General features: G+C 42.3%; 1 protein-coding gene across 6 annotated transcripts in view; it reads right to left on the reverse strand.

Moving 5' to 3' along the window:
* Positions 1-12220, reverse strand: part of IVNS1ABP (influenza virus NS1A binding protein) — a 68732-nt gene that overhangs the window by 22354 nt on the left and 34158 nt on the right. For 3 of the 6 annotated variants that reach the window (XM_078767422.1, XM_078767421.1, XM_078767420.1), the window contains 4 exons: positions 7317-7702; positions 7050-7177; positions 6561-6764; positions 6058-6224 (listed from right to left, as the gene is read on the reverse strand). In XM_078767422.1, coding sequence (XP_078623548.1) covers positions 6058-6071 — 14 coding nt within the window. In that variant the 5' untranslated portion in view covers positions 6072-6224; positions 6561-6764; positions 7050-7177; positions 7317-7702. The remainder of the gene's footprint in view (positions 1-6057; positions 6225-6560; positions 6765-7049; positions 7178-7316; positions 7703-12220) is intronic. The other 3 variants (XM_078767419.1, XM_078767418.1, XM_068134356.2) reach the window with 1 other exon arrangement.

Raw genomic sequence — 12220 nt, forward strand, 5'->3', positions numbered from 1 at the left:
GGTGTGAGAATGGTGAAGGTGAGGAAGGGACAGAAATACAAGTTTGTGTGGCAAGGGTGCCCAAAAGGCATGCATGATGTTGGTGTCCTGTTTTCTGAGGAGTTTGTAGACAGTGTGGTGAGTATGACGAGAGAGTGAAAGGTTGATGATGGTGAAAATGATTGGAAGGCTCTTTGTGAACGTCATCTCGGGATATGCTCCGCAGGTTGGTCGGAGCGATGAAGAGAAGGACAAGTTCTGGTGTGCGACAGAGAAGCTGATGGAAAACGTGAAAAATGAGGAAGTTGTTGTGGTATGAGGAGACCTAAATGGACATGTGGCAAGGAGTATGGACGGTTTTGAGGGAGTTCATGGGGCTTACGGATATGGTGTGAGAAATGGAGAAGGTGAAAGGATTTTGGAGTTTGCTGATTGAGCTGATTTGTTGATTTGTAATAATCAGTTCCAGAAAGGGGATAATAAGCTTGTTACATACACGTCAGGTGGGTCGACGACAACTGTTGACTACCTGATGGTGCATAGGCGAGATAGGGGGCACCTCCGGGACACAAAGGTGATCTCAGGGGAGGAGGCTGTTTCACAGCACCACTTGGTTGTCTGCGACACAAGGGTGAAAGGTGCGAGAAGAGCTCGGTGGGTGAAGTACCAACCGAGAATGAAGGTGTGGAGGTTGAAAGAGGTGACAGTGAGGGGGGCATTAAAAGAGGCTGAGTAGGGTAGAGGATGATGCGGTTGAGCTTGAAAGTGGTTGGATGTCAATGAAAGATAGTCTGTTAGGAGCCGTTGTTGAGGTATGTGGATGGACATAAGGACCACCGAAGCACTCGGAAACATGGTGGTGGGATGATGAAATTGGAAAGAAGATTGACAAGAAGAGGAAGAAGTTCAAGGAGTGGCAGAAGGCGAAGGGTATGGGGGCAGAAAAGGCAGAGCATAAAAGTTATAAGGCAGCCAAGAAGGCTGCAAAGAAAGAGGGAGCAACGGCACAGGAGGCGTGTAGGAAAATGTTCGGAGAACGCTTGGATTGGAAGAAGGTCAGAGAGCGGTATTCAGGATTGCAAAGGAGATACCGAAAGAGAGGTGTGATGTAATGGGGGTGAGTTGCTTGAAGGATGAAGTGGGACAAATCGTTGTGGACCCAGATGGAATTAAAGGAAGATGGAAGAGATATATGGAAATACTGTTGAATACAGAGAATGAACGGGATGGCAACGTAGAGAGTAACCCAGTTTTAGAACCGGCAAAGAAGATAACCGAGAAGGAAGCTGAGGAAGCGATAACAGCAATGAAGAGTAGAAAAGCGGGAGGGCCGACGGGAGTTGTGGGAGATATGTTGAAGGCAGCGGTAAGTTGGGGTGTGAAGAGAATGACAGAGATCTGTAATCTGGTGGTGAAAGAAGGCCGCATTCCAGTGGATTGGGAATTGAGTACCCTCGTCCCTCTATGCAAGGGGAAAGGTGACCCTCTGGACTGTGGCTTGTATCGAGCGATAAAGTTATTGGAGCATGGAATGAAGGTATTGGAAAGGGTGTTGGAGAGGAGGATAAGGAAGAAAGTGAAGATTGACGAAATGCAGTTTGGATTTCTGCCAGGAAGAGAAACGACAGACGCGCTTTTTATTGTGAGGCAGTTGCAGGAGAAGTTCATGGAGAAGAGGAAGAAGTTGTTTTTGGGGTTTGTTGATCTGGAGAAAGCATTCAAGAGGGTTCCACGTGAAGTAGTGACATGGGCATTGAGGAAGTTAGGAGTGGAGGAATGGTTGATCAGAGTAGTGATGGCAATGTACAAAAGAGTGCGCACAGCTGTAAGAACGAAGGACAGGAACAGTGGTGAGTTTGAGGTGAAGGTGGGAGTGCATCAGGGGTCGGTACTAAGTCCACTACTATTTGTAGTTGTGATGGAGGTGCTGGCTCGGAACGTAAAGGAGGGTTTACCGTGGGAGTTGTTGCTTGCAGATGATCTGGTGTTGATTGCAGAAAGTATGGATGGACTGAAGGAGAAGATGATCAAGTGGAAGGAATGTATGGAGACAAAAGGTCTGAAGGTGAATATTGGAAAAACGAAGGTGATGGCAAGTGGTAAAGCATGTGGTGAGGTGGAAAGAAATGGGAAGTGGCTGTGTGCTGTGTACAGGAAGGGTGTCGGAGTGAATTCCATTCAATGTACAATGTGCGCTGTGCGCTGAGTGGGTTCATCAAAAATGTAGTGGTTTGAGAGGGTCATTAACCAGTGTGGCAGCTACATTCAAGTGTAAGATGTGCACAGAGGGAGCTGCAGATGGAGGAAATGTTGAGGTGGATCTTGGAGACGGCGTGAAGCTGGAAGGTGTGAAAACATTTTGTTACCGAGGAGACATGCTGAATGGAGAAGGTGGATCAGACTCGGCAACGGTTGCTGGAGTGAGATGTTCAGGGAAGAAGTTTCGGGAACTGAGTGGCGTGCTGAGGAGGAGGGGAGTGTCGTTGAAGCTGAAGGGAAAGGTGTTTGCTGCATGTGTGAGAAGTGTTATGATTTATGGGAGCGAGACATGGGTAATGAATGTGGAGCAGCAACGAAGGCTGGAAAGAGTGGAAATGCGAATGGTTCGGTGGATGTGTGGAGTATCGTTGAGAGAGAGAAAGACAAATGATGAATTGCGAAAGATGATGTGAATAATGCCTGTGATGGATGCTGTGAAGAGAAACAGTTTGAGATGGTTTGGTCATGTGTTGAGGAAGGATGAAAGTGACTGGTTGAGAAGAGTGATGGAAATGAATGTAGAAGGAAGTAGAGGACGGGGAAGACCGAGAAAGACTTGGCTAAAGATGGTCAAAAGAAATGCGGGCAAGGGGGTTAACAAGGGGAGATGCAGAAAATAGGGCAAAATGGAGAAGATAGTCATGGGGACCGCAAGGCTAACCCCCACACTTGCAGGGAAAATGGCCTTAAAATGCCTGTTGTTGTTGTTTGTTGTATATTTAAGAAACAGGAAGTAAATTCCTGCGTGGGGCTAGTGTGAAAAAATTCGAATTCTTGAAAAAAAATTCTGTACTAGCAGGAGTAACCGGAGCTGCTGGGGGGGAGGCAGAAGGAGGGGTGAGGAAGGGAGTGGAGGAAGTGGAAGGGTGAGGGGAGGGGAGAGGGCCAGGAGAGATATACCACATATACATCCTTTGGGGGGGGGGGTGGCTTTGACAGGCCCCTGCGTTTTGGGGGAGGGAGGGGAGAAGGGATGGAGGAATTTTTTTTTACCCGTACAAAGAGTACTTTAACCTCAGTGTTGCCCAGGTAAAAAAGGAAATTGTAATACCCTCTGCCACCATCACCAGGTGGCGCTACACAGTACACATTTACATAGAGAATTGACGCCCCTCTCCCATTCTCCCACACCCCCGCATGAGGCCGCGGCCACCTAGCCTATGTTACCCCCAAACAAAGTTGTACTTGTACCCCGAGTAAAGTATATAGGCATTTATAGCTGGAGTACCCGGCATTGCTCATGTCAAAAAGAAACATTAACATATTTGAAATGAGGGCAAATATAATGGAAAAGCAATTACATCCAAATCAGAATCCATCACAAATGTCAAATCATTTTACCTTTTCGTTGAATATATGCTGGTGAATGTACCGTTGATCACGAGTTAAGTATGATGATGTTCAAGAAGAAGAAGCCTTACCACAAAGTTCCACCGCTTCCGGTATAGTTTGATTTGTGTTCAAATGCCTGGTAATCGTTTTGTATTTATTTATGCGAATGTATACTTGTATATAACTGTCATGAAACAAAAAGGCTTCGGCACTACAGAGAGATTTTTTTTAAATCCCCCCAAAAAAAACATTTTTTTTTTTTTTGCCCTAAAACACTCCCAGGCACTCACTGATGAACCTCTGAAAGTTTGATGAAGATACGTTCAGCCATCTCTGAGAAAAATGATGCCGCACAGACACACAGCTCTTATATATATATATATATATATATATATATATATATATATATATATATATATATATATAGTGTTACGTTTATGGGGGTAGATGAAAGAATCCCATAGTAAAGGTAGGATTGTATAATTATAGCATGGACCGTGGACGCGAAGGAGTATTCTCGATGTACTTAAGTAGGGAAACTAACTGAAGATTGTTTATGAGCCTTAATGCAAATTTGATGAGCTAAGTGAATGCAGAACGAGCAGTCACACACAAGTACAGCCCAAATTTTTCATAAATGCAAGAAAATATTTCAATATACTAGATAGTTGCTGGTGCCCGCACGGGATTCTAAACTGTGTAGGGATGAAGGCGGCAAAATGCAAATGGAATCTTCTGTCATCGAACCGTCAAGCTGGGATAAAACATTTCGCATTTTTTTGCCACATCTGATGCAATTTAAATGCTCTATTGGCAGCGAAGTGCTCCATTTGAAACTGCTTGTTTGATATACGTAGCTTTTTGATGCCGAGGGTCAGTAATAAAAATTTGTATTGGTGTCAAAGTCAGTGACCAATTGCAAACGAGATGGTATTCATAGAATACTTACCCTGCACAGTCAACTTGGTGTGAGCCAAGATATTTGTTTTTGAACGACCTTTCGTTAATCCAATATGGCTGCCAGACAAAGTGAGTGATGACATCATAAATTTATATTCTCCAATATAATTGTTGCGTAGATCACGCTCGATAAATTAAAAACTGATCAGACCAAGCGTTGTCCCCATCAAATTATGACGTCATAATTACGGCACCAATGAGGTCATCGTTAACACCTATTCCCCATGTGGAGTTCTTTACAATGAGCCACGTTTCAAAAAAATTCCCATGGAGCAGTTTTGGAGATAGAGGTGCAATTTTTCCAAGATGGCGCCTGCACCACGTGACCTATGCAATCATAATTATTACAAAATTCTACAGGAGGAGGCGCTCATATAGTACAAATTTCGTGTCCATCGGACTAACAGTTGCAGAGTAAAAATTATTTTCATACTGATCAAGTGTTGTACTTGTCAAATTATGTTATAATGAAGGCACCAATGACATCAACCTATCTTATTCCCCATGGGGAGTACTTGAGAATGATCCTCGTTTCAACTTTTTCCATTGGGTGGTTTGGGATATAGAGGTGTAACGTTTTTCCAAGATGGCGTCAGTACGTGACCTATGACGTCACAATTACGAATAAAAACTACTATACAGGCGGAGGCGCTCCTATGGTAAAATTCCGTGTCAATCGGACCAACGGTTGCCAAGAAAATCAATTTAAAAACGCAGACACGCCACGCGTGCACAACCAAATGCCAACCCTGCTTTTCGCTTCCTGAGTGCCTGATAATTAATAGTCGGATTGCATTCCTATTTGTTGATGGTCATGTGAGCAGTGCCGGCCTTTAGGCAGCATTATAGAGCCAGTCCACGTTTGCCCTGAAGAAATTAACCCTCTGAATGCCAGTGCCAAAATTGGAAGCCTTTTTTAACGAGAAAAATGAATGCAACCCGATTTTCTGTTGTTAAAAGATTCATGCATCAAAAGTTTGCAGTGAATAAGTCAAGGGGGCAATGGCAGATTATCTCCTCCTCCTCCTCGATGGTTATGAGCAAGCTGGATAGGCTTGTAATGACAACCTGACAGACATGCTCATTCTCCAACAGAGGCCGAGAATCCAAATCCGTAGTGGCGTTGCCTTTTTCTGGATTTGAACTTCTGGGATACTCTTACAGTGTCCTCACCACTCAGTCACATTCAACTGAGCACAAGAGGCACTTACAGACAAGCAAGAGTCAAGACGATCTATTTACCTCTGTCAATATGAAATTCGCTGAGATTGGAAGTGTCTCATTGTAACAAATGTGTTCCATTGAGTGATTGTTCCAAAAATTTGTTATACTGTGACTCTCCTCTCCAACCTTCACACCCCTCACTGCCACTTAGAGGCAACATTTAAAAAAGTAATAATGTGACTAAAAGCAAGATTGTAATGATGAAAGCCAATGGCACATTAAGGGAAGAAATATACACGTATCCGACAAATGGAGAAAAAAAAATTGTGGCTTAGGTTCCGCACAGCAGACGAGCAGCCTTACCGAGCGGTGTACATATAAGTCAAAAGAACCTCAATGGCCTCTTGGTTCAGATCTCCAAGGAATACGAAAGAAGCAGGCGAAGCATCTTCATTGTTGAAAATCTCAAAGAAGTGTGGACTGCAGCAAGCGAGGATGGCTCGGTGAGCAAAGAGATCATGGCCACACACCTGGTCCAAGACAATTGAGATTAATAAGAAGGAAAATAAATAAATAACAAACAGGGGATGGGGCAGCAAAAAAGTCAAGGCGAGCATGTGAGGGATGCAAATAAAAAAATGTTTGGCAGTAGGATGTTACAACTAAGACTTGCAAAACTGCTGTGTTTACCATTAATGTCAATTTATGTACCCCCTTCCCTCCACACCCCCACCTCCCCGGCATTCCGTTCTTCCTCACTCTGAAGCAACAAGACACCTTACCACTGCCTGCTCAAGAAACAGTACGGCCATAATGCGGAATGGGGTGGACCCAGGAAGCGCATCTCTGGACTGCGTGTGGCATACCTGAGCACGAACAAACGCAAGAAATTTGGTTGCGCCAATTTTCCTGCCTGCCGCAGCCGTCCATCCTGCAGGTGCACCTCGCCCCCCCTGGGCGTGACTAGCCGGCGGGTAGCCGGCCAGACTGGCATGTTCAGTGAATGGCTGGCAATGAGAGCCTGGACTTTTGTGCTCACAGGTAACCCACTTTTTGCCACTGCATCAGCCCTGCATCAACAGACGGGGGTTAATTAGTGGAAGCTTTGTAGTGCGAGACAAATTGTGATCGATTTCCGATTGACAAGATGGCATGGTGGTATGGCTGTCAGCCGGTGATTGGAGCCTCACTGGTTTCAGTCTCGACACTCAAGGTGCCCACCCCCTTTCCCACCCTGACGCGCAGAGTCGATAGCGGAACTGGAAAAAAAAAGGTGCCACTTAGGTGACAATGCCAACGTCCTTAAGGATGGGTGGCAACATTTGGATGAGACCCTCAATCTTGACCAAACCGACCTGCAGACGGATGTCGCAAAATTGTCCACTCTTCCGCAGGGCGTTGAGCTTGGCGGAGGTGCAGCCCCAAAGGGAGCTGTCCTCAAACACTAGGCATCCATTGGTAACCGCCATTTTATCAAAATAATCTGAGTGAGAAGGGAATGGGAAAGTGACAGGAATCAGGGATTGCTCGAGTTTAGTCAAATAATAGTAGAAATATCATAAAATAGGACAGACATTCAACCAGTAAAGGTAAAATAAATTTGCTTGAAATTGTTTTTTTACCTGTTGCAAAACACGAAACTTGCAAAATTGGGATCAAAATGGCAGATGACTTCAGGAATGATTCTAATGAAACAATTTATCAAAGACTTCAGTGTTTCAAGGCTTTTCTGCCAAAGAGGCTTTTTCCAGGGTATGAATAAGCAGGGTTGAATGGTTGTTGTGAAAAGCAAGGTTTGCGTGTAAGGAAGTAAAATCGACAACTGTGAATCGAGCAGTTGCCACTCCCTTGAAAAGCCAAGTACAAATGTTGTTGGGGCAAGGGACGAGCAGGTGTTGAGATAGGATGAAGAAGAAGAAAATGAGAAAATTAAGAGGCAGGGAAGGATGTATGAAAATTTCCACAAGGGTTAAAGCCACCATGTATTGTCAATGGAAAGTCGTTGAACCTGCAATGCAAAAAAGGGTCGGGCACACAAAAGAAAAAAAGTTACTCGTGTAAGCGAAGTACGGTGCATACCCGCTAGCAAGGAATTAGATTAGCAGGAATACACACCAGGCACATCTTTTCTCAACTGCTTCTTACAAGGTATGTGAGATCTATGTTAAGGCCATTTTGCCAATCATGGCTGTTCCATGCTCTCAACCCAACATTCAATGCCTCTTGCAGGTCATATGAATCAAACGGTAAATCCAAGCAGACAATATGACCAACACAGCAGCACACAACAGCATGATATTTTTCCCAAGCGTACAATGTGGTGGGTTTGACATCTACAAGCTAATATGAGCCAGCTTTTTATCTCTACAATTCTTGGAAGCTCAGTCGATGTCAATAGGTTGAACCAACAGCTTTAGAAGTAAGATAGAGAGGACAGGAAAGTGTGGATTGGCACTTCATGTTGACAATACCACGTGGGACAGGTGGATTGCCCCATCCAAGAAGTTTATTAATGAACCAACGAGGGTTTTAATCAGCAATCGAATTGCAACATGGTAATTCTTGTGGGATAAGCTCTGGTTCCAGAAGATTCAGAATCCAAGCCTTTCAGGTGAATTTGACCCCACAACCTCTGGGATGCCAATACATCATCACCCCTAAGGCCACCATAGCACATCCATTTGGAGCGACTTAAAATCCACTCCAAATTGGTGGTTGACCTTCTGTGGTGTGACAAAGCACTGGGACAGTTTACAGTCAGATTATATATTCATTTGGAAATAAAACCCAGTTTGACACACTGTTTTGAAGCTTACAAACCTCATCTCATTAACAAGACACACCTGTTTTAGAATTTCCCATTTAAGGGATTTCGTGGGAACCTCAACTAATGATCCTGCTTACGATACAATGTCTGCAACAGGAAGGGTTAAATCTCTAAAAGTATATATTATATATATATCGTAAATAAGTAAAAATAAATGTATATACCGTAAATATAAATAAAGTAAAAATAAATGTATATACCGTAAATATAAATAAAGTAAAAATAAATGTATATACCATAAATATAAATAAAGTAAAAATAAATGTATATACCATAAATATAAATAAAGTAAAAATAAATGTATATACCGTAAATATAAATAAAGTAAAAATAAATGTATATACCGTAAATATAAATAAAGTAAAAATAAATGTATATACCGTAAATATAAATAAAGTAAAAATAAATGTATATACCGTAAATATAAATAAAGTAAAAATAAATGTATATACCGTAAATATAAATAAAGTAAAAATAAATGTATATACCGTAAATATAAATAAAGTAAAAATAAATGTATATACCGTAAATATAAATAAAGTAAAAAATAAATGTATATACCGTAAATATAAATAAATAAATATATAAATAAATGTATATATAAATAAATATATATATATATAAATAAATATATATATATATATAAATAAATATATATATAAAACGAAAGGATCACACTGACCATAGATGTGACACGACACTGACGCGAAGCACATTAATTATGTCAACACTTCACCTCCAAACTATGATGGCATCTGTGTGGCACATCTTTGAAGACAGGTATATACACCTTTACGGTCACAAATAAATGAAAGCAGAGCCGCCAATAGATTTCGCCCTTATGGGCTCAGTGCATCATTAGCCTATATATTTAGCTTCAAACTTGGACGAACACCTCAAATTATCGACGTCATGACTGCAAACCCAGAAGGGCTGAAAGCTGTGCAAGAACGCAAAGTCAAAAGATGTCACCAATCAGTTGAAAAGCGAAGCTGCCGACTGTTTCTGCCCTTGTTGTGGCTGATCAGGGCAACACAATGCGTTCATGGGGCAGATGGCACGGCGGATCCAAATACAATGTGGTCACACCAATCACAGTTTGTGGTGCATCATTAGCGTGTGTGTGTGCGTGTGTGTGTGTGTGTGTGCGTGTGCGTGTCTAATAATAAAAGGCAGTGCGTGTCTGTCCATCCGTCCGATCCATAACTACAAAACCATGAACCCTAGCAGCCCCAAACTTTGCATGCATACAACTGGATCTCCAACAGATTGCAATGATGAAAACTGGGTGTTTGGGTGTGTTTATAACACCGTTGTTGAAGATAATTAACGAGGTGTTATAACAAACAAAAAAACCCCAAAAAGGCTGACCAATATGGTGTCCCGCCATCTTGGTTAGCCCACTGCCACTTTCTGGGTTCTTAAGCCACCATATTTTTTTGGCCTACTCAAAAGTGCCTTGCCTTGGAAACACGATCGATTATCATTACATAATTATTGAAGCATATCAAAATCTGGATTCGGATATGAGGATTGCATGCTGTGGACTAAACAAATGTCCAAATCTGGAGTGAAATCTGACAAAATATACCATTTCTAGCGACTTTTATAACTAACTGTATATATGCATTTAATTAAGCGAGGCTGTCATTCTCATTCTGGGGCTAGTTTTTTTTTTTTTTTTTTTTTTTTTTTACTTAATTCATATTTCCATGGGACAGTGTCAATCCACTGTAACTGTGATCCGTTTTTAAAATTCCTCAGGCCATTTCCACCAGAAGCAATCAGCTTGCTATCGCCTGCCAAGCCAACCATTCCTTATCACCCATTTCGTTGGAGTGCTTGCTGAATGCTATTCAAACAGCTTTTGCAAGCCATGGCATTACAGTAGACAGAGCTCACATTTTTGTGTGATATACTTTCATTGTATTAAATATTAATACATAGTTATAGTCGTGGCCAAAAATATTGGCGCCCTTGCACTTTTTTCAAATAACACAATTTTCTCGAAAAATAAGTATTTGGTCTCCACAAATCTTTATTTCACTGTTAATATTACAGAACCTTTGTTTTTGATTCAGAACTTAATATATCCTTTTAAATCAGAAAATAAAAAGAAATGGCATTGACAAAATTATTAACACCCTCGACTTAATATTTGGTAGCACAGACTTTGGACAAAATAACTGCAGTCAAGCGCTTCCTATAGCCATGAATGAGCTTCCTACACCTCTCTACTGGCAGTTTGGCCCACTCTTCTTGTGCAAACTGCTCCAGTTCTCCCAGATTTGAAGGGTGCCTTCTCCCAACTGCTGTTTTCAGTTCTCCCCACAGGTGTTCAATGGGATTTAGATCTGGACTCATTGCTGGCCACTTCAGAACAGTCCAGAGTTTTGTCTTGAACCATTCCTGGGTGTTTTATTGAAGTGTGTTTGGGGTTATTGACCTGTTGCAAGACCCATGACCTTCGACGGAGACCCAGCTTTCTGACACCGGGTTGAACATTGCGCTCTAAAATGCCAGATGCGCTCACATTGCGCTCCAGAAGGATTTTGGATTGTTCAGGTGTGTTTTGGAAAACTCCAGTCAGGCTTTCTTACATCTGTCTCTGTCTCTGTCTCTCTCCCTCTCTCAGCAGTGGGGTCCTCCTGTGTCTCCTCCCATAGAACCCCCTTTCATCGAGTTGGTGACAGATGGTGCAAGTTGAAACTGTCGTACCTTGTGTCTGAAGGTCAGCTTGAATCTGTTTGGCAGTTTATCGAGGTGCTTTCTCCACCATTCGAACAATCCTTCGCTGCAATCTTCAATGAAGTTTTCTCATGAGGCCACGTCAAGAAAGGTTGGCTACAGTGCCATGGGCCTGAAAACTTCCTGATAACATTGCGTACTGTAGACACAGGAAGATCAAGGTCTCTGGAGATGGACTTGTAGCCTTGATTGTCCATGCTTGACTATAACCTTGTGTCTGACCTCCTCAGACAACTCTCATTTTCTTTCTTTTCTCCATGCTCATTGCGGTACACACAGTGACACAAAACAGCAGAATGACTCCTTTTCTCTAATCAAACCGGTTTAATGAGTGATTTTTTATATTGCAGGCACCTGCAACTCACCACAGGCGAGTTCAATTCCAAAGTAACGAAGACTGAACCTGCTTGAAATCCAATTATCTCTAACAACTTCTAAAAGGTGCCAATAATATTGTCTGGGCCATTTTAGGTTTTCTGTATGGAATAAGGTAATATTTAGTAACTTTTTCAGCTTTGTTTTGTTCCACTGCAAACCAAATAAATACACGTGGCCAAAAAAATTTAAATTTCAAAAATTTTATGGAAGAAATGGTGCATTATTTGAAAAAAGTGCAAGGGTGCCAATATTTTTGACCACATCGATTCCGTTTCCTGCGTTTCAAGTTTGCCCTGGTCTTGGGTGAAAGGTCTGACCACCTTCACACCCATCGGCATGACTTGGCAGGATAGCCTCAGAGGTCTACATGCTCACATTTGAGCTATGTCGCCCATATATAAACTATCATCCTGGTTCTTTGCATGCAGGGTAAAGTATCAATGCCTGCACCAACAATCACATGGATAAGGACCTGTCTGCCGAACAAGGTCGTTGGTGGAAGTTTAAGATCGCATGGTCTCACAAGGAGGAGGCACATTATTGCCGGAACTCAAAACAACGTCCAAATTCCTG

The sequence above is a fragment of the Myxine glutinosa genome, chromosome 13 (genome assembly GCF_964187855.1).
Source record: "Myxine glutinosa chromosome 13, kmMyxGlut1.1, whole genome shotgun sequence".
NCBI lineage: Eukaryota > Metazoa > Chordata > Myxini > Myxiniformes > Myxinidae > Myxine > Myxine glutinosa.